A 23,296-nucleotide genomic window follows, 5' to 3' on the forward strand; every position below is an offset into this window, starting at 1 on the left:
TCCACAGAACAAACAGCTCTTCACAGCAGGCAAACACTCCTGAGGATATAGTGGTTTAGTTTCTTTAACATTTTCCTTATCTGAAAGTGTCACGGTGGTGGCAAAGGCATTTCCTTTTATTCTTCATGAGGTTGTGAGTTGGACCTCTCCACATCTCTTCTCACGTTGGAGCATCTTTGATATCTCCATCAATCCTCACTTGCCTTTCAAGGAAATCCACCATATCCTTAAAGGTAGCTCTTCGATTGTGTTTTGCCTGGAACGTACAGGCCTCAGTTCTCCATATATCCCTCAGCTGGTAGGGCATCTTCTTTATGATGACTAGCATATTAGCAGTCATGCATGTAGTTGACATCTTTCATGGCATTACAACATTCTATTAGAAAGAGGGTATATGCCTGTAGATCCTGTGTTATCTGGTTTTATTGATGACCATGAAAGAACCTTCTCCAATATAAGCTGTAGCAATTTTATGCTCATTGCCAAAATGCTCCTGTAGTAAAGACTTAGCCTTCCCGAACCTCCGTCTGAGACCATATATAGGCAACTCCTTACAAGTTCCCTTGGTCGTCCTATGGTATAATGTTCCATATAATGGAGACAATCTCTGGGGCTTTTGTCCTTACTTTCAATACTATGTTCAAAGGATTTAATGAACACTTGGTACTGAAAAGGGTCACTATCAAAAACTTGAATCTCCTTCATGGACATGGAAGAGAGACATTGTAGCTGAATTAATAATGCAGTGATTTCATTTAGTCTTTCCATGGCTGAGAACTGGTTCTGTTCACCATTGCTTGTAGCAGGTAATGTAGCTCCTCTCCTGGATTTCTGACACTTGACTGGAGTGTCAAGGAAGCTGTTGTGAGAGATTGGAACTGAGCTGCAGCTCTGTCAGTGGTTGTTATTATTGGTGTTTTGGATTGGTAACAATGTGCTTTGGGAGGATTTGTCCATATGTATGTGTATCTTGTAACTGTGGTACAAAAGAATCCACCTTAACATTGTGTTTTCTTTTCCTGTTGTCCTTTCTCAATATACAACTTCATACCATCAGACACTTCAGGTAAGTAAGTTTGATCACCGGACTCCTCTGAGGCTCCTAGTATCTTCACTTCGACCCTGGTAGCAGCAATGTTTGCTTCCAGCTCCAGTTGTTCTTTTTTATTCCTTATCAGATCCTCCTGGCTCCTTAGCTGCTCCTCCTGCTCTTCCAAAGCATGTTTATCCTTTAATTTTTTTGTCATATAACAAGAGCAGCCATTTCAGCCTCACCCTTTATACCTGTAGATGTAGTTCTGGAAACTCTGGAGCTTGATCAAGAAGAACTTTATTTGTCTCTCCTGCTTCAAACATTTGACACACTGTCGTCTCGCTGTATTTCATCCTGCATGTCAGATATTGCCTTAATACTTGACTTTTTCTCCAGTTGGACTTGCCCATCCTTTGCACCTTCATCCTCTTCACCACCATGTTGTGACACACCTTCAGCCATTTCTAAGGTGCTGACTTTAAATTCAATTGATGTCATCTGCAGTAGTTTTAAAATCACTCCTCAGCGGTGACGTCAGCAGCGGCGGCCATTTGACGCATCTCCATCCAACTGTCTGTCGAGCTTGAACATCAAGGACGCACAATATAGAAAATAGAAAAATACAGCACAGTACAGGCCTTTTAGCCCTCAATGTCGTGCTGAACCATATATTCCTTGCCAAAAAAAATTACCAAACCCTCCCTACCCCATAACCCTCTATTTTTCTTTCATACTTTATATAATGAAGTGACTGAAACTGAATATAATACTTTAAGTGTGGTCTTACCAAAGATTTGTAGAGTTGTAACATGACCTCTCTAGTCCTGAATTTAATCTCCTATTAATAAATCCCAGCATCCCATAGGCCTTCTTAACTATCCTATCAACCTGTCTGGCGACATTGAAGGATGTATGGATTTGCATCCCAAGGTCCTTCTGCTCATCCACTCTGTTAACGAGCTGACCATTAACCCTGTACTCAGCCTTCTGGCTTGTTCTTTCAAAATCATCACCTCACACTTACCCGGATTGAATTCCATCTGCCATTTTTCTGACCAACTCTGCATCCTGTCCATATCCTCTTGTATCCTTTAACAACCTTCAGCTCCATCCAAAACTCCTCTAACTTTCATGTCATCCGCAAACTTACTGACCCATCCTTCCACCTCTTCATCCAAGTCATTTATAAAAATCATAAAGAGCAGCACTCCACTAGTCACTGACTTCCATGCCTTGCTAAAATCCATGTTGACCATATCTACTGCCTTAACCTCATCAATTTCTTTTGATACCTCCTCAAAAAAAACTCAACTTTCCATTCACAAAGCCATGCTGACTATCCCTGAGTAGACTGTACTTCTCCAGGTGCTCATTGATGCCATCCTTAAGAATCTTCTCCATTAGTTTACACAGTACTGATGTAAGACTCACCGGTCTATAATTCCCAGGATTCTCCCCATTACTTTTTTTTTTAAACAAGAGGACTACATTTGCCATTCTTCAATCCTTCAGCACCTCCCCTGTGACCAAAGAAAATTCAAAGATCATAGCTACTGCCCCAGCTATCTCTTCTCTCACTTCCCACACCATCCTGGGGTATATTGCGTCTGGCCCTGGGGACTTATCAATCTTGATGTTTTTAAGAAGATTCAGCACATCCACTTCCTTAATCTCCACGTTGTGCAGCATATAGGCCTGTTCAATTTTGTCAGTATTCTTGCGATACTGATGCAAGGTATTGATTTAGGACCTCCTCCACTTCCAGACACATGTTGCCTCCCTTATCCTTTAGTGGCCCCACCTTCATTCTTGTCCTTCTGTTCTTCATATACACATAAAATGCCTTGGGGTTCTCCTTAATTCTACATGCCAAGGACTTCTCTTGCCCCCTTCGAGTTCTCCCAAGTCCTTTCTCCCAAGTCCAGGCTACCAATACTTCTCATGTGACTTTTCTGTTTCCTGCTTCCTATATCTAATGTCTGCCTCCTTCTTCCTCTTGACTTGTTGCCTGAGCTGTTTTGCAGCCACAGTTCCATTTCCATCATCTTTTCCTTGTACCAGTGGGACAATCCTATCTTGAAACATGCACAAGTGGTGCCAAAACTTTCTCCCCATCTGTGCTTTCACCCTTAAATGTCTGTTTCCAGTTTATTCTGGCTAGTTCCTGCCACATCTCTTCATAATTACCCCTTCCCCAGTTATTTTCTCATTTTGTCTGTTTTTATCCTTTTCCATAGCTATGGGAGTTCTGGTCACTCTCACAAAAAATGTCTCCCCCCCCCCCCCCCTCCACCTGACCAGGTTCATTCCCTAGAACCAGATCCAGTATGACCTCTCCTCTAGTTGGCCAGTCCACATACTGCATCAGGAATCCTTCTTGGACACACCTGAAAAAATTTAGCCCCATCTATACCCTTGCAGTCAGTAGTGCCAGTCAATATTAGGGAAGTTGAAATCATCCATAACTACAACCTTGTATTTCCCGCACCATTCCAAAACGCGCCTGCTTATCTGCTCCTCAGTATCAACAGGGCTATTTGGGGGCCTATTGTCAACTCCCAGCACAGGGATAGTTCCCTTCCTGTTTCTGGCTTCCACTCACACCAACTCAATGGATACTCCCTCTGCAGTGTCTTCCCTTTCTAAAGCCATGACACTATCCCTGACCAGTAATGCTACTCCCCTCCACCTTTTTTTTTTAACCCTCATCCTATTCTTTTTAAAACACCTAAACCCTGGTACCTGCATCAGCCAATCTTGCCCTTCCTCCAGCCAAGTTTCAGTAATGACCACAACATCGTAGGTGCACGTACTGATCCATGTTCTAAGTTCATTCCCTTTATTCATAATACTTGTCACATTGAAATGGACACATTTCAAACCTTCTAATTGGCTACCTTTATGTTTTGTCCCCTGCCAGTCCTTCCTCATCAACTCAGAACACAGAGCATCATGCTTTTGTCCTTTTACCTTAGTCTCTGCCCTCACATTCTGATTCCCACCCCCCTCCCAAACTAATTTAAACATTCCCCAACAGGTCTAGCAAATGTGCCCACCAGGGTACTGGACCCCCTCCAGTTCAGGTGCAGCCTGTCCTTTTTGTACAGGTCAGACCTTTCCCAGAGACATCTCAATGATCCACAAATATGAACTCCTACCCCCTGTACCAACACTTCAGCCATGCATTCATCTGCCACAATTTTTTGTTCCTACCCTCTCTGGCATTTGGTACAGGCAGCAATCTCAAGATTACCACCCTTGAGGTCCTGCTTTTTAAATTCTTACCTGATTCCCTTTATTCCCTCTTCAGGTACTCGTCCATTCTCCTATCTACATCATTGGTCCCCACATGGACCATAACATCTGGCTGCTCCCCCTCCCCCTCCAGAATGCTATGAACTTGATCAGAAACATCTCTGACCCTGGCACCTGGGAAGCAACATCCCATCCACAGATCTGGTTCACAGAACCTCCTATCCACATGTCTAACCAACGAATTCTCAATGATCATTGCTCTCCTCTTCTCCTCCTTTCCCTTCTGAGCCAGGGGGTCAGCCTCTGTGCTGGAGACTTGACCACCTCAACTTGTCCCTGGTAAGTAGTTTCCCACCCTTACCCCCCGCCCCAAGCACTATCTAAAACAGTTGAGGGGAACAGCCACAGGGATGCTCTCCACTATCTGGCTCTTCCCCTTCCCTCTCCTGACAGTCATTCAGTTATCCATCTCCTGACTGTTAAGGGTGACTGCCTCTGCCTCCTTCAAGATCTGCAGTTCAGGTCCCTAACTTGGTTTGTCAGGGGGTGTAGTCATCAGGAACAAACTTGCCGCCCCTGACTTCCCACATCCCACATCCAGAGCACTGGGCTGCCCTAACCAGTGCCCCCATTTTTGACCTTGAAGTTAATTAAATTTATTAAAGAAACTTATTGGCCTTACCTCATAGGGAGAAAGCTCTTCCTCAGCCTCTGCTCACCGAAGCCTCTTAATCCAAAGTCTCAATGCTCCACTCCTTCACTGTGCCAGTCGCACATGGGACACTCCTTTAGCTTCCCCTCCCTTTATTTGTCCCTGCCAATGATTTCAATTACCCAATTACTCGCTCCCACAAATCAACACTCTGTTTAACTCTTTCCCCTCCGTGCCCCACTAGTACAAAATCAATGGTCCCCAATGGAAATGTGGCAGCACCTCAAAACTGTGCTCAAAATAAATAAATCACAGAAGGAATCCACAAAAGTAATCCTACCAGTTTTAAAAAAACATTATTTATCATTTGCATCAATACAAAATATAATTCAATAATACAGTAATTATAGTAAGTCATATAAAATTATTTTTTTAAAAAATTCTCACCAACCCCCCTCCCTTGGAAGAAAAAAAGAAAACCAACACCTACTTCTACATATATAACAAGTATAATATTCAGTGACTATTTTTCTAATTTCTAATTGAGAGGGGTGGGTAAGGTGGAAGATGTGGATGGAATTTTATTCACAAAATCCATGTATGGTTTCCAAATTTTATAAAAGTTTTCAATTCGATTCCTTGAACTATATTTATATACAATTTTGCATTTCAATATGCCATCTGTCTAATTGTACCACACTCTCAGTTTTCCACGCTACTGCTATACATTTCTTTGCAGTCGCTATTACTATATTTTTTTAAATTCTTGATATTTATCCAATTTCAGATTTCTATCTTCCTCATATATATCCCCAAGTAAAAATATTATTGGATCTTTTTGTATCTTTATCTTCATAATTTGTCCTAACGATACACTCAAATCGTTCCACTTTCTCGCTGTACCATATTGAATGTTAAAAAGTCTCTATTTCCTTGGTACATCGACAACACTTATCCAAATAATTAGAATCAAGTCCATTCAATTTATGTGGCATATAATATAATTGATAAAGAAAATTATATTTGTAACACTCTCTTGACATTGTTTTGACCATATTTCCTCCTGAATTTGTATATTTAAATCTTTCTCCCATCCTAATTTTGATATATATAAATCTTTTTTCCTTAGTTTCTTGCAATTTTAAATACACGTTAGTAATAAATTTCTTAATCACAAATGTATCTGTTATTACACCTTCAAATTGACTTTGGAAGTCTCAAATCTGTTCCTAATTTCTATTTTAAGTATGATTTTAATTGGTAATATGCAAAAATTGTATTATTTTATATATTATATTTATCTTTTAATTGCTCAAGTTTTTATAAAACCCCAAAAACAATCCTTTATCCTCTATACCAGGGGTGTCAAACTCAAATTCACGGAGGGCCAAAATTAAAAACTTGGACTAAGTCAAGGGCCTAACTAAATATTTATTGAAAATTTTCAACAACCTCTGCATGTTTTCTCTTCTTTCAACTTATGTAATGTTAAACTTTTTCTTATTAAAATAAATGTTTAATAATAGTTTTGGATAAACTCTTTCCAGAAGCATTAACAAATGAGAAATAAAATATTCAATAAATAATATTTCTCTATAGAGGATTTGTCAAATGTTGCTAGTGTGCTGTCGAATAGTAAAATCTGAGGGCTATTGAGAATGTGGGAGAATAACATGATTCCTGAAACAATCAAATAGGTGACTGATTGTGGGCATGAACTCTAGCAGGGTTATTTGCCATGCCCTTTTTCCATTGGTACAGATATCCTTTGATTAACACACTTTTCAAGTTTTATGCCTAATGAGCTTGTATCCAGGTGTAGGACCATTTTTAACCAGGAATATATTTATCACTGTGACATGAAACTATTGGAAGATAGTTTTATCCTGAGATTAAAGTTCATAATCCTTACTCAGGCCTGTGTGCGGGAGGGCGGGGTTTGCAGGCGATCGGGTTGGACAACGACAGTGTGGGGGCATCGGCTCTCGCTGCAGGGCGGCATCTCGGCGGATCAGCGGCCCCGTCACCGTGAGTCGTGGGTTGGCCTGCGGCAGGGAGGGGGAGTGGGCAACGGTCCTGGCGAGGTCAGGCCCCCCCTGAGGTTCTGCCAGACCCCCCTTGACCTGCTGAGTTTCTCACGGACCCCCCTTGACCTGCTGAGTTTCTGCCGGACCCCCTTTGACCTGCTGAGTTTCTTCCGGACCTCCCTTGACCTGCTGAGTTTCTTCCGGACCTCCCTTGACCTGCTGAGTTTCTCCCGGACCCCCCTTGACCTGCTGAGTTTCTCCCGGACCCCCTCCACTTGACCTTCTGAGTTTCTCCCGGACCCCTCCCTCTTGACCTGCTGAGTTTCTCTCGGACCCCACTTTGACCTGCTGAGTTTCTCCCGGATCCCCCTTTGACCTGCTGAGTTTCTCCCAGACCCCCTTTGACCTGCTGAGTTTCTCCCTTCTGGTGTTTTTACGAGAACCACAGACTTTTGCTCATACATTGATGAGGGGGATCAAGGGCCAAACATTGTCAGGTATCTCTCTGCTGGATAAAGGATACGGTTTAACCCGCTGAGTTTCTCCACTGTTGGGTTTTCACGAGGTAGAGTCAAAGGGCCGAAAGGCCTGTTTCTGATCTGTAAAGTTCTATGGACCCTGCTCTTCTTTCCGTGCCGGTATCCCAGGACCTTTCCAGGGCAGTCTCCACGCTCTGGACCGCGCTGGGATCCCGGTCAGCGGTGGAGGAGCAGGTGAGCATGGCTAATCCCGATCCAGCCCACGCCACTCACGAGATTGGCGGGGGGTTCCACCCTACCTGCCCGACCAGCCTCGCTCTCCACGTGTACTCCGGGCACCCGCCGCTGGTCCGGTGGGAAGGCGCAGGGCGGCCGGCGCCCCCATCACCCGGCGGGGAGCCCCAATCTTCCCTCCGGCGTCCCAACTCCATCTGCAGCTCCAAGAAACGCTGTGCCAATGGGGTTCCGAGCGCTGGGAAAGCAGCCTTGGCTTCCCCTGACACCGGCCAGGCCGCGCTGCGGTGTGAGGGTGGGTGGGGGGACATGACAGCATGTTTATAAAACCACCCACCACTACTTTTCAAGGACCAGGATTTTTCTCTCTCTCTCTCACCCTGGAACACAACGGGCCACCTCTACTGTGCATGCGCTATACTGGCGCGGCGGCCAGCGGGCCACCTCTAATACATTTTTGATATGATCTTGCGGGCCAAATATAATTATATCGGGCCAGAGTTTGACATGTGTGCTCTATACCTTTAACGTTCCAAATATCAAATAAAAAAATTATTCAAAGTGAAAGGAATAAGTTGATTTTGTTTCAAAACCATTGTAAGTAATTGATCTTTTTTAATCCCTCTCTCCATATGAATCCCATTTCAATTTTCAGTATCTTTTAAAATTGGTACTTCCATTTTTCCTTTAAACAATTCATACAAAATTTGTTTTGGAATAGTTTCTCCAATTTTATTCATTTCAATCTGAACCCAAGCTGTTTTCTCACCAACTTGATAACAGGAGGACAAAAATCTTAATTGAGTTGTTTTACAATAATTTCTAAACTTTGGTAATCTTAGTCATCCCTGTTCAAATTTCCATGTTAATTTTTCAAGACCAATTCTTGACATTTTACCTTTCTACATAAATTCTACATAAACTCCGAAAAAAAATATTTCATGAATGGTTAACGATTGAAATAAATATTTGTATTCTCGGAAAAATATTCATCTTAATACAATTCACCTGAACTATTAACGCTATTAGTAAATCTTTCCATCCTCTCAGACCTTCTATCTTTTTCAACAGTGGTGAATAATTTATCTTAAATAAATTATTTATATTTCTATCAATTTTTATTCCTAAATATTTAATTGCTTCATTTTGCCAATTACATTTTGTCAATCTTCTACATTGTGAATAATCCATATCCACCATAGGCATCACCTCACTTTTATCAACATTAACTTTATAACCCAATACTAATCCATAATCTATTAATCTCATATTCAACATATTCAACAATATTTCTGGTCTTGTTAGATATACAACAACATCATCAGCAAACAACTCATTATTTCTGCTAGTGGAAATTATTAAAAAATTATTGACAATGGTCAAGCTTGTCTAGAGGACCTTTCAAACAAAAAAGGTTTTGATATTTGTCTATTCGTAACCACTTTTGCTTTTGGCTGATCATAGCATACTTTTTCCAATTTAAAAAAAGTATTTGGAATCCCAAAAGAATTAACTATTTTAAACAAAAAATCCCATTCAAATCTATCAAATGCTTACTCTGCATCGAATGCAACCGCTAGCGCCAGTATCTTTATATTTTGTGCTACATTGATCAAACTTAAAAATGTAACTCTTCTATTTTTATAAAACCAGTTTGATTCATATTATCAATTTTGGTAAAAATGTAACTAACTAATTTGCTAATAATTTTTATCTTCTTTTTCTTCTTTGGCTTGGCTTCGCAGACGAAGATTTATGGAGGGGTAAATGTCCACGTCAGCTGCAGGCTCGTTTGTGGCTGACAAGTCCGATGCGGGACAGGAAGACACGGTTGCAGCGGTTGCAGGTGAAAATTGGTTGGTTGGGGGTTGGGTGTTGGGCTTTTCCTCCTTTGTCTTTTGTCAGTGAGGTGGGCTCTGCGGTCTTCTTCAAAGGAGGTTGCTGCCTGCCGAACTGTGAGGCGCCAAGATGCACGGTTTGAGGCGATATAAGCCCACTAGTGGTGGTCAATGTGGCAGGCACCAAGAGATTTCTTTAGGCAGTCCTTGTACCTCTTCTTTGGTGCACCTCTGTCACGGTGGCCAGTGGAGAGCTCGCCATATAACATGATCTTGGGAAGGCGATGGTCCTCCATTCTGGAGACATGACCTACCCAGTGCAGTTGGGTATAATTTTTATACAATTTTATAATCTGTATTCAATAATGATGTAGGATTGCATGAAGAAGGTTGTATATAATCCTTCCCTTTCTTTAGAAATACTGTTATTAACACTGTTTTAAAAGATTATGGTAGGTCATATACCTCTTTCGTTTGGTCAAAAAACACCATTAATAAAGATACTAACAGCTCCTTAAATTCTTTATAAAATTCTGGTGGAAAACTATCTTCACCTGGCCTCTTAAATATGCCTTCATAGAACCCCATATTGTAAACTTACTTGCTACTGAATAATTATTAGTTTCAAGAAAAAAAAAATCTGTTCTCTCCCAAAGTCTCAATATTATTTTTTCTTCAGTAATGTATTTTCTTTCTTTCTTTGGCTTGGCTTCGCGGATGAAGATTTATGGAGGGGTAATGTCCACATCAGCTGCAGGCTCGTTTGTGGCTGACAAGTCCGATGCGGGGCAGACAGACACAGTTGCAGCGGTTGCAGGGGAAAATTGGTTGGTTGGGGTTGGATGTTGGGTTTTTCCTCCTTTGTCTTTTGTCAGTGAGGTGGGCTCTGCGGTCTTCTTCAAAGGAGGTTGCTATCCGCCAAACTGTGAGGCGCCAAGATGCACGGTTTGAGGCGATATCAGCCCACTGGCGGTGGTCAATGTGGCAGGCACCAAGAGATTTCTTTAGGCAGTCCTTGTACCTCTTCTTTGGTGCACCTCTGTCACGGTGGCCAGTGGAGAGTTCGCCATGTAACACGATCTTGGGAAGGCGATGGTCCTCCATTCTGAGGACGTGACCTACCCAGCGCAGATGGATCTTCAGCAGCGTGGATTCGATGCTGTCGGCCTCTGCCATCTCGAGTACTTCGATGTTAGGGATGAAGTTGCTCCAATGAATGTTGAGGATGGAGCGGAGACAACGCTGGTGGAAGCGTTCTAGGAGCTGTAGGTGATGCCGGTAGAGGACCCATGATTCGGAGCCGAACAGGAATGTGGGTATGACAACGGCTCTGTATACGCTAATCTTTGTGAGGTTTTTCAGTTGGTTGTTTTTCCAGGCTCTTTTGTGTAGTCTTCCAAAGGCGCTATTTGCCTTGGCGAGTCTGTTGTCTATCTCGTTGTCGATCATTGCATCCGATGAAATGGTGCAGCCGAGATAGGTAAACTGGTTGACCGTTTTGAGTTCTGTGTGCCCGATGGAGATGTGAGGGGGCTGGTAGTCTTGGTGGGGAGCTGGCTGATGGAGGACCTCAGTTTTCTTCATGCTGACTTCCAGGCCAAACATTTTGGCAGTTTCCGCAAAACAGGACGTCAAGCTCTGAAGAGCTGGCTCTGAATGGGGAACTAAAGCGGCATCATCTGCAAAGAGTAGTTCACGGACAAGTTGCTCTTGTGTCTTGGTGTGAGCTTGCAGGCGCCTCAGATTGAAGAGACTGCCATCCGTGCGGTACCGGATGTAAACAGCGTCTTCATTGTTGAGGTCTTTCACCTATAACCTATCTTTTGCTCTTCTTCCAACAAAATTGACAAGATTAAAAGTGAATGATTCAATCGAATTCATGCTTAATACTCAACCTTTTACACTCCAAATTGAAATTGTGCAGAAATTAAAAACGTATCTATTCATGAATATATTTTATGTCGAAAGAGTAAAAAGAATAGTCTCTTTCACTTGGATGTATTCTTCTCCATATTAACCCCATATCTCATTTAGGGTCTAAAGTAAAATAAAATCTCCCTCAATATGATTTTTCCCTTAGCATCTGATAATTGCATAAAAATATCTTGTACAAATTTACCATCATCTACATTAGGTGCTTACACATTCATTAAGGTCCATTATTCCAAATAAATCTGGCAATTTACCATAACATATCTTCCTGTTATATCTACAATTGTATCTAACATTTTCACTGTTATTTTTTTATTTATCAATATTGCTGTACCTCAAGCTTTTGAATTAAATCAAGATCCTATTACAGTTCCTACCCAATATCTTTTTAATTTTCTATGTTCTTTTTCTGTAAAATATGTTTCTTGTACAAAGGTAATATCTATTTTTGCATTTTTCATATATACTAATCATTTTTTTTCCACTTCATTTGATTCTGTATCCCATTAATGCTAATAAAATTCAATTTTACAGCCATTGGATCATTTTACTAAATCTACTAACATCCATCTTTCCACTCCCATTTCTTTCATTTTTAAAAAACTAATATTATATTTTGTAATGTTTTTGTTTTATTTAGGAGTATTGAGAAAAATAAAAACAGAAAAAGATAACCCTCCCCCCAACAAAGGCATACGTCCTTAAAACTCTGATCTATAGGAGTTGTGATCAAAACTACACCAATACACATGACTCCATAGAAGTTATCCTGACACTCCCAACTAACTGTCTCCAATTACTGTTCTGTCTCTGTTAGATCAATACAGTCTTCGCCAATTACAAATTTTTACTTATTTATAGATCCTTCAGGTTAAAAACTTTCCTACCTAAAATTCTCTCTCTCAAATTTTTTTTTAAATATTTGCTCTTTCCCTCTCTATATTATCAGCTATAATTATTCTGTATAATCTCTCATTTCAAACATCACTCACTTCTTGCCTCTCTTTCTCAGGCAATGAATCTGCAAACACCTTTGCCTCACTGGGTTTTGTAAAAAATCTATTTTTCCCTTCTGGAATGAAAATTTTCAATTCTGCCAGATACCTTGGGACAAAAGTGTAACCATTCTTCCACATTTTTAACACCACTGAATTCTTTTTTTTTTTAAATCAAAGCCTATATCAGGGTAAAAGAAGATCTTGTTTCAAATATAAATTAATGGTGATTGTCTTTCTTTCGCTTGCTTCGCTGCCAGTTCCAAGATCTTTTCTCTCACTTCATAGTGAAGCAATTTGACCAATATCAGATGTGGATTTTGATCTGGTTGTGGCTTCGGCCATTACTGTCTATGAACTCTTTCAATCTCCATGTCTCCTTGAAATTTAGTTACCCCCAAAGATTGCGGAATCCAACGTTGCAAAAGCTTCTTCATATCTTGGCCTTCATCACCTTCTTTAAGCCAAGCAATTTTTATATTATTTCTTCTACTAAAATTTTCTAAAATGTCAATTTTTAAAAATTATTTGATCTTTTGTTGCAGCCGCTTCAGCTTGAATTTTTTCATCTCTTTTTTAACATTTAGAATTTCAAATTCATTTCCTTTAATTTTTTCTTCCACTTCAATTTTTTTTATCCATTTGCAGCATCATTCTTTCCACCTTCTTTGTAAAATTCTTTTGTTCAACTATACTCTCATTACATTTTTTAACTTCCTGTTAATTGCACAGAAGATTGCTGAAAATTTTCCAAGTATTTCTTCATTTCAACTGTAGATAAACAGGTCTCTCCTTTTTTCTGACTTTTTAGCCATAGCTCCTTGTTCGAGATATAATTCCTGTTCTTCTTGGTCTACATCCTGAACACTGGAGCTGGAGGCTTCTTGGGCTTTTTTTTAAAATTGCCTCCATTTTTTTTGTGCTCGGCACATGTGCGAGGAGTCATGCATGCGCGGAATCAATTCTTCTCCCGTGGCAGGCAGTCATTTTTAGACCTTGTACAGCAATGTCCAGTCTCCCCAGCTCAAGGCGTTTCATCATGGACTCCTACCTTCCAGACAACTCCAGGATCCTTCTTCAAGGTAGGCCTCTCTTCTTTATCTGTCTTTTTTTCTTGTTCAATTTCTTGTTAAGTTACAGTTGCTTTGTCTTTCTTTGGTGACATTGTGTACTGTTTACTAAGTCTTCTGACAAATTTTCCTTCTTTAAAACTACTTCAACTTTTATTAATTTTTTTTTTTAAACATTTTCGGAGAGAGAAGGGATTCACAATCTAATGCCACATCATCTCTGTAGTGGTACACCACCGGCCTACTGCAGGGGGCAACTTCTGTACCTGCAGGAGTGTATCGCCGGCCTACTGCAGGGGGAAACCTCTGTACCTGCAGGAGAGTAAAGGGGACAGGACAACACCTGGCCGGCTCTCAATCAGTCAACTTGAATGGATCAAGCCCCATCTGGTCAGGTGTCAATCACCCTCCAGGATATAAGCCTGCACCGGCCTCCGAAGTCTCTCAGAGTTACTGCAGCTGCAGCCAGTCTGGTTCTGTGGAGGTCTTTGTGAATTAAACCCTGTTGTACAGTCTTTACCTTGTGTGTGTCTGATTCTGTCTAACAGCGCACCACAATCATGTGGCACCCCCCCCCCCCACCACAATCCTACCACTTCCTTTTTTAAATTTTTTTATTTTTCACACTATGAACCATATTGACCAAAATACACATAAACATTTCCCTCTTAAATATACACAGTGTCATTTTCTCCCCTTTTACCCCCCTCCCTTCCCTCCCTCCTTCCCACCCACTAAACGCTCAACATATACGATACATTAAACACATTAAACAATGTCATCACACAATGAAAATAAACAAGAAAATTGTGTCATCCACTTTTACACACTGGGTCAGTTCATTTCGTCTTCTTCTCATTCTTGGTGGTGGAGGTCCGCGGTAGGACTTCTCTGTTGTGTTCCATTTATGGTTCCCAAATTTGTTCAAATACTATAATGTTATTTCTTAAATTATATGTCATTTTTTCCAATGGAATACATTTATTCATTTCTATGTACCATTGCTGTATTCTCAGGCTCTCTTCTGATTTCCAGGTTGACATTATACATTTTTTTTTGCTACAGCTAAGGCTATCATAATAAATCTATTTTGTGCTTCATCCAAATCGAGGCCAAGTTCTTTACTTCTTATATTACTTAGGAAGAAAGATCTCTGGATTTTTCTGGTATGTTGCTTTTTGTGATTTTATTTAATACCTGATTTAGATCTTCCCAAAACGTTTCCACTTTCTCACATGCCCAAATTGCACGTACTGTTGTTCCCGTTTCCTTCTTACAGCGAAAACATCTATCTGAGACTGTTGGGACCCATTTATTTAACTTTTGGGGTGTGGTCTATAGCCTGTGTAACCAATTATATTGTATCATGCATAACCTCATGTTTATTGTATTTCTCATAGTTCTGGAGCATAGCTCTTCCCATGTTTCATTCTTTATCTTTATGTTTAGATCTTGTTCCCACTTTTGTTTGGGTTTACAGCTTATTTCATTGTTCTCTTTCTCTTGCAGTTTGATGTACATGTTTGTTATAAATCTTTTAATTATCATTGTGTCTGTAATCACATATTCAAAAGTGCTTCCTTCTGGTAACCTCAGCCTGCTTCCCAATTTGTCCTAATCCTACCACTTCTGATGGATGTGAAGCGCTGCTGTCGATAGCGAATTTCCTCCATGGCAGCAATCAATGATATATATCACTGTGATTCTCGGCAAATTACTCTGTCAGCATGTTCATAGAATGCTCTGCTCTAGGATAAGAAGTCCTGGACCCCTCTGTGGCCTATGCTCAGACCAATGGAGGTGGATTGCTTGTCAGCAGCCTGCACTTGGCATTTCCAACATGGCCACCATATTGCTCTCAATATCGACTCAAACCTAAGAGAGATTTTCCAACAATGTCCAATTCCATCCTGTTCAATAGCATACTGTTGAGTAAAATATAGCGACTACTATGCATTAAAAAAATCTGCTCAGATGCTAAGTGGGCTCTTGACTATGATATGTTCGAATGAATTCTTCACAAAGTCCAGATCCATTTTAAATTGTTTATTAATGAATACAAAAGGACTTATAACATGGTACAGATTATTATAATGTGGTAACGATAACATCAGTGCTAATGAGATTAACAGTAATGACCAGTTTCTTCAGTAACAACATGTAACAATCAATTTTCTCGGTAAGAGTCAACAGAAAATATTGGAGCCTCACTCACACACCATCTATCCTGCCTTACCAGTTGACACGGGCTAACTAACTGCCAACCGCCAAAAACTCCAGCACAGGTGTCAACTCCCTGTGAACAGCACGTGCACTCTGGAACAAACAGAACTTGCACAACCTCCGGACCCCAAGATGCCACCGACACCTGCAGCCAAACCGACAACAGTAAACAACGAGCCTTTGGCTCTTACAGATGGCTTTTAAACATTAACGGCCTACCTAAACTTCATCAGAATCCCAAAATATGTTCCATGTCATCTGCATCCTTCATTCTACAGATGCATCGATCATGGGGTGCATCACTCCGTGGTTCAGGATTCCTCCACCCGTGACCACAAGAAGCTGCAGAGAGTCGTGAGCATGGAACAAATTATCACACAAAACCCCTCCTCTTCTGTCCAGTGACTCCATCTACACTTTCTAATGCTTCAGGAAAGTAACCAACATGCAAAAGGACTCATCTCATGCCAGCCATATTCTTTTCAACTTCTTCCGTCTGGAAGAAGAGTCACCTTCAAGTTCAGTGACAGTTTATTTCATTGCAACCAGATTCCTGCACAAAACACGGATGAGTAAAATAATGTGCCTTTGCCCTGTTCAAACTGATCTCCCACTCTCTGACTCTGGACTGCGTTTTTACTGATGTACTATGAATTGGTTAACTTGCTGGACTGCTTGCAAAAACAAACCTCTGATTATACCTTGGTACCTGTGATCATTGACTTGCTGAATCACTACTTCTGGTGTAATAGTTTGCCATATATAAAGGGTACATACTCACATTTATGTAAATAAAGTTATAATGTAGTCCTGAGGAGATGGCTTGAAAACAGCAGCTCTCTTTTCTTAATGACCACTTCAGCAAATCCACCTGCTGGCAGAGAAAGATTACCCCATCACTTGGCTGCAGACTTTACCAATACTAAAAATGAAGCTTGCGCATGCAACTCATGGTATTGATTTTACAAATAATAAGGGACTGGATATTTTGCAGTTAAAATTGATTCATAAATGCTTGACTTTGTGATCAAACTATCAGTCATCTGAGTATCTAGGTGTCGAGAACTTGATAGCATTAGAGATACAGATGAACTACACATTCCTGGTTCACATGATGAATTAGTTGACTGAATGCAATCTTTCCAAGTTCCGGTGATATCTTCAGCAATTACATTTTATTTATTACTTTAATGATAGCACATGGGATGCCTCAAAAATTCATTCATTTAGTTTTATCTTCAAGTCGAAGAGAAATACAGCACAGAAATAGGTCCTCAGGCTATCCATCTTCATCAACCCTGATCATTCACATTACGGTAAGTATAATGTTAATCCCATATTTATTCTCCCATATTCTCTCGATTCAAATCGCTGAATATTATTAGGTCCAACAGAAAAGTTTCTGATGCACATGATTTACATTCGAAAGCTGCTGGGGTTTTTAAGTACATGACTGCATATTTACCACAAGAAAGAAACACACTTGTTTTCTATTTTTTCCTTTCCTGATGATCATAGACCTGAAACATTAATGGTGCTTCTCCTTCCACAGACATTGTGCAATCTACTTATGTATTTTCTGTTTCAATTCAATATTTCAAGCATCTGCAATATTTCCAGCATTTTTAATATTATTGACCATTATTCCCTAACTCACTTGGCGATCGATACTTTCTGGAAGATGAAGCCTTTCCTCTTTCCAGTCACTTCTCAAATCATCTTCAAACTTCTTTATCATTCTCTGATACATGACTAAATCATTCCTGCACTTAGTGCCTGTCTGGGACAAATACACTTTTTTATCCTTTATTTGTCCCTGTGCTCCAATTTTAAAATTGTAATCAAACAATTCAGATGTAATTGAAGTGCACATTCCAGATTTTATTCAAAATAATTTGTAAACATTTTGCTTTGACCATACAGAAATTACAGGACATTTTATACATAATAAAAACACAATGCTGGAGAAACTCAGCAGTTTGTTTTATACAGCAAAAAGAAAAATATACAGCTGGCATCTCATCAAGGGATGGAAAAATGTCAGCAGGCATCTGAATAAAAAGGTAAGGAGGGGTGCCATAGGGGGAGGAGCAGAGCAGCAAATAGGCCGAGAATGGAGGGAGGGCACAGCAGCAAGCAGGGGGAGGAGGGATGGTTAGATGAATAGAGAGGGAAGGGAAGGGAGAGCCGAGAGAAAGAAGACAGGGGAAAGGGAAAGGCGGGGGGGGGGAGAGGAGAGAGCAGGTTAACAGATACAGGAAAAGTCGACGTTCATGCCATCCGGCTGGAGAGTGCCCAGGTGGAAAATCAGGTGCTGTTCCTAAGAGTTCAAGCCCGAAACGTCAGTTATGCATTTTTATCTTTATACACTGTTTGACCAGCTGAGTTTCTCCAGCTTCGTGTTTTTACTTCAAACATGGTGTCTGCAGACTCTTGTGTTTTATACATAGTTTTATACATTTTTATACATAGTTTCCCCTATTTCAGGGCACCACAATGTTTGGGACATTTGGCTTCTCAGATGTTTGTGACAACTCACATATGTTTAATTGCTTAATTGTTGAAGCCAGGCTTGATACGAAGCTTTTGATCACCTTTGGCATCTGTAGTTGGCATTTTTCAACACAAGGACCAGGGATGTGTCAATCAATTATGAGGCTGAAAAACAAGAATCAAACAAAAAGAGACAACATGCAAACCTTATGATTCCCAAAGTTGACTGTTTGGAACATCATTAGGAAGAAAGAGCGTACAGCTGAGCTCAGTAATCACAAAGGGACTGGCATTCCACAGAAGACCGCCACTGATAATGACAGAGGAATTCTCATCATATTGAAGAAAAATCCCCAAACGCGTGACCGACGGACCTGAAACATTCTTCAGGAGGAATGTGTGGATATGTCAATAAATACTTCCGCAGAAGACTTCCTGAAAAGAAATACAGAAGCACACCACTAGTTCGTCACAGAAATGATGGCCAGATTACTATTTACCAGGAAGTATTTTTTTTAAATTTGCAGAATTCTGGAAAACTGTATTGGTGACAGATGAGACCAAGATTAAACTAAATCAGAGCAGTGTGGAGGCCTAAAGGAACTGCCCATGATCCAAAGAATACCACCTTTGCCATGGCTACAGTGTAGCCTCAATATTCCAATTCATAAAGCCTTCTGCAGACCTTAATCATTGAGATAGCCACACCAACCTCTTAAAGTGTGTTTCTGATCTGTCAGACATATGCTTGGTTAGTTTTCATTCTGATGAAAATTCTTCTGTCATCAGTAATTAAGGTCTTCCTTGGAAGACCAGTCCCTTTGAGATTACTGAGCTCAGCAGTATGCTCTTTCTTCTTAATGATGTTCCAGAGAGTTGTTTTGGTAACCTTACAGTTTAGGCTAACTCTCTTACTGTTTTATTCTTGTTTTTCAGTCTCAAACGTTCATTTGACTTTCATTGACACCATTCTAGTCCTCATGTTGAAAAATGCCAACTGCAGACTCCAAAGATCAAAAGCTTAGAAGCAAGCCTAGCTCTCTTATATCTGCATCAATGAAGCAATTAAACATACCTGAGTAGTCACAAATACCTCTGAAGCCAAATGTCCAAACATTATGATGTCCTGAAATGAGGGGACAATGTATAAAAAAAAACACTGTGATTTCTCCATGGTAAAATCAAAATATATACAAATAACCTTGAATAAAGTCTTGAATGTACACTTTAATTACATGTGAATTGTTTAATTACAAATTTAAAACTGTGGAGCACAGGGACAAAAAAAAAGGAAAAGTATCTTTGTCCCAAACATTATAGAGGGCACTGTACATCAAAAAAGGTATTGAGTACTGAGCCCCTGCATAACCCATTGGTAACAGTCTTCACGTCACAAAAACACCTGCCAATTATTTTGTCATTTAACCATTTGGTTCCAATTTCTCACTGCCATAGATCCTTTCATTTTTTTTGGCTCAATGTGCTTTTCCATATGGTTTGAAGTACGAGTTCAGAATTCACACTTTCTGCACTTTTAAGGAAAAAAAAATCTCTGAATACAGCTTTTTTCAATCTCCTGACTCATAAAAAAAATATTTTTGCATAGCAAAAAATTAAGGCAACATTTCCAACTCAAAGTTTGCTACTCCTGAAATTTAACCTGCTAAAATTTTACGTACGGCTATTAGAAATGCCCAGCAAAATAGATCTCCTTTGATGGTTCAGAATAATCCTGTTTTCTTCTATCAAGATTTGAGTCAAGAAATTATGTTTCAACGACGCGAATTTAATTCTGTGAAAGAACGGTTGTGGAAAAAAAGACATAAGGCAACATTCAGGTATTCTGCAGTACTGAAGATTTTTTAGGATGGAAATTAGCCAAAGTTCTTTGACAATCCTAAAGAGGTTATGGACTTTGCTCAGTCTCTACCAATCATGCAGTTTCACGAACGATGTAGTCCTTCAAGGTCTCCAAAGAGAGTAGAGATGTAAGGTGGGATCCAGATTTTTAAAAGAAATGGAAGCAATGGTGACCGAAGTGGTAACGTTGATTAAAAAAAAATAAATCTTTTATCTTTTGTTTTGAGAAGAGTTTAAATAGTTTAAATAATGATGATAGTTTAATGAAATGGGAGTTGGGAGAGGGAACTGGGTGGGCACTAGTTTCCAGAAGTCATCAGTTATCTCACACCTAATATTTTGGGGGAGTTACCGCTTTGGGCGATTTAAACAGGAGGAGGTAGTTGTGACCTCCGACCTGTTTTATTTTCTTTTTAATTTTTGGGTTAAGAAGTGAAGGTTTTTTTAATTTTTTTTAATAAATAATTTTAATTTTTTTTTAACTCTTTTTGTTTTCTGATTGTAATTGAGAGGAAATTAGGAGGTTTTTTTCTCTCCTTTTTTTTCTCTTTTTTTTGGGGGGTTCTCTTTTTTCTTTCTTTTTTAAGAGGATGATATCACAGAAGATAATAAGTCAAAAATTGAGGATGTTGAATTAGATGAAGAGGAAGATGAGGGGAAAGGTGATAAGAAGAAGAGAAAGAAAATTAAGTACAAATACATTGAGGGAGAAAAGTTTAATAAAATTAAGTTAATTTCGATAGAGAATTTTAAAGATGTTATAAATGAAAAATATGGAGAATTTTATAAGAGTTTGAACTTTTTTTTCTTTTTTTTTCTTTTTTATATAAGGGGAGGGGAAGGGAATAAAAAGTTTATCTGATTGTTTTTCTAAGGGATGTTTCTGTTCTCTCGATGAATTATAAAGGAAACTTGGTATTAATGGAAATTCTGTATTTATGTATTATTAATTATGATTTTTTGTATAACAGATGTGGTTGATATATGATTTTAATATTTGAACTTAGTTTTAAAGTGGATTTCATTTGTTAAATACAAGTATTATGTTTGATTTAAATATATGTTTAAGGGTATTATTTTAGTATTGATATTTTTTTTGTTGTTAGTAATTTTTTTTGTTGTTAAGTTTTATCCTTTTTTTTGTAAGTGGGGTTTTTTCTATTTTATTTACAACATTGTTAATTAATTCTTCACTCTTTATTTTGGGGGGAGGGTTGGACTAATTTTAAATTAGATGATTAATGTTGTGTTATAATTATTGGGGGGGTTAATTTGTGTAGTTTAATTATGTAGTATTCTAATTTTTATTATTTTATTTTTTTATTATTTCTTTAAATGTAATTTTTATTTTATTCATGTTATAAAATTTTAAATAAAGTTTAAAAAAAAAAGATTACCCCCATCATCTGCTGTGCCTCTGGTTCCTGTTTTCAATCGTCCAGGACCCCTGACCACCAAGGCACTCCCTATTTAACTTTACACCCTTTAGTAAGCACATCTTAGACCTATTCAAAAATGAAGCATCTTATAAAACACCCTCACAAGAGTATCATTAACAATGTTGCCAATCAATCCACAGAAAGATAATTGAATAAATAAACCAAAAACTTGGTTTAAAAGGTGGATTTCAAAATGCCTCTTCCAGAAAAGGAAACAAAAGTTCATATAGGTTTCCATAGGAATTTTAGAGCTCAGGGCACAGCTTTGCAAAGACAATTTCAAACTCTGGTGCCTGACTTTTGCTGGTTTGAAAAAAAAACATGATTTATTTATGATTATGAAAATTAATGGCTGTACCTCCCAATTCTTAAAAAAAAATCAGCTAGTTATTTATTTGCTGGTGACATTTCCACATATGGAACTCATTTTTTTTGTGAATTGCAATGAAAACGCTAACATATCTGCCTCTCTATATATGGTTCTTAAATTAATGTCATTCTGCATGTGCTGTGTAACTGGAACACTGGAAGTACTGATCCTTTGATTTGGCCTTCCCCAACTGACCAAAGACAAACAGTTGACTTTGTTTCTGAATAAAAAATAACTTTGAATAAAAACAACTTTAAAATAGCTTGAAGGGACAAGTTAACTGCTTCACAGATGATAAAACATTAAATTTTGCCTTAAGGAAACTAATCACTCAGCACTATCTCATTTACACATGCCATGAGTACAACAAACAGGATAATCAAATAAAGCTGCTACTAATTGCCTGTGTGAAAGCTATGACCATATTTGGAAGGATATTATTTAAAACACATTGAGCTTCAATCATGTGACAGAAATGTTTTGGAATAGCATTTAACAAAAGCTAAATATTTCCTTTCCCTCTGTCATTTTCCATCGAATTTCATAAATTGCTGTTTAACCATCTAATGCCCACTGTAGAGATATTGAGTCAAACATCTTGGCTGTGGAATGGTGCAAGGGGACTTAACCACAGGGCACATGAATCTAATTCCACAATACTTGTGGCCATACCTCCTCCCTCACCACAGTCCAGGGCCCCAAACAGGCCTTTCAAATGAGGCAACAGTTCACTTGTACATTCACAGGACTTATTTACTGCATCCAGTGCTGCCTTTGTAGCCTTCTCTACATCAGGAAAACTGGTCGCAGACTGGGAGATCACTTCACTCAACACTTCCTCTCCATCTGCAACAACAGTGACCTCCCAGTAGCCAACCATTTCAATTCTAAGTCACACTCCCATGCTGACATGCCTTATGTACTAACTCAATTTTTTTTTAAAATTTAGACATATCGCACAGTAACAGTCTCTTCCGACCATGAGCCCATGCAATCCAAACTCCCCAATTAACCTTATTTTTCATCTGGGAACTCTCCAGGCAGATGGTCTTAACATTGCTAAACTTGCTCGCCTTTTCTTTGCTCTCCCCTTTCCAATCTTTCCAGTTCACCCTTCCCTTCCCCCTTATACACCCAACGATCCCTCCTCCCCTCATCACTGTTGTCCCCTCCCTCATCTCTCCATCTAGCATCTCATGTCTTTGCCACCTCCCACCCACCTTTTTGTTCAGACGCCTGCCAGCATTCTCTCATACCTTGATGAAGGGCTCAAGCCCAAATCGTCAGTTCTGGACCTTTGACTTTGCAACATAGATGTTTGACCTGCTGAGCTTCTCCAGCATTTTGTGTTTTTTATTTCAACCACGGTGACTACAGATTTTTGTGATTTCATTTT

At 39.4% G+C, this 23,296-nt stretch overlaps 1 protein-coding gene across 11 annotated transcripts in view; it reads right to left on the reverse strand.

Annotated features, from left to right (window-relative positions):
• Positions 1–23,296, reverse strand: part of crppa (CDP-L-ribitol pyrophosphorylase A) — a 326,889-nt gene that overhangs the window by 198,874 nt on the left and 104,719 nt on the right. For 9 of the 11 annotated variants that reach the window (XM_069913762.1, XM_069913764.1, XM_069913768.1 and 6 more), the window contains exon 7: positions 16,520–16,612. In XM_069913762.1, coding sequence (XP_069769863.1) covers positions 16,520–16,612 — 93 coding nt within the window. The remainder of the gene's footprint in view (positions 1–16,519; positions 16,613–23,296) is intronic. The other 2 variants (XM_069913763.1, XM_069913761.1) reach the window with 1 other exon arrangement.

The sequence above is a fragment of the Narcine bancroftii genome, chromosome 1 (assembly GCF_036971445.1).
Source record: "Narcine bancroftii isolate sNarBan1 chromosome 1, sNarBan1.hap1, whole genome shotgun sequence".
In the NCBI taxonomy this organism is placed as follows: Eukaryota; Metazoa; Chordata; class Chondrichthyes; order Torpediniformes; family Narcinidae; genus Narcine; species Narcine bancroftii.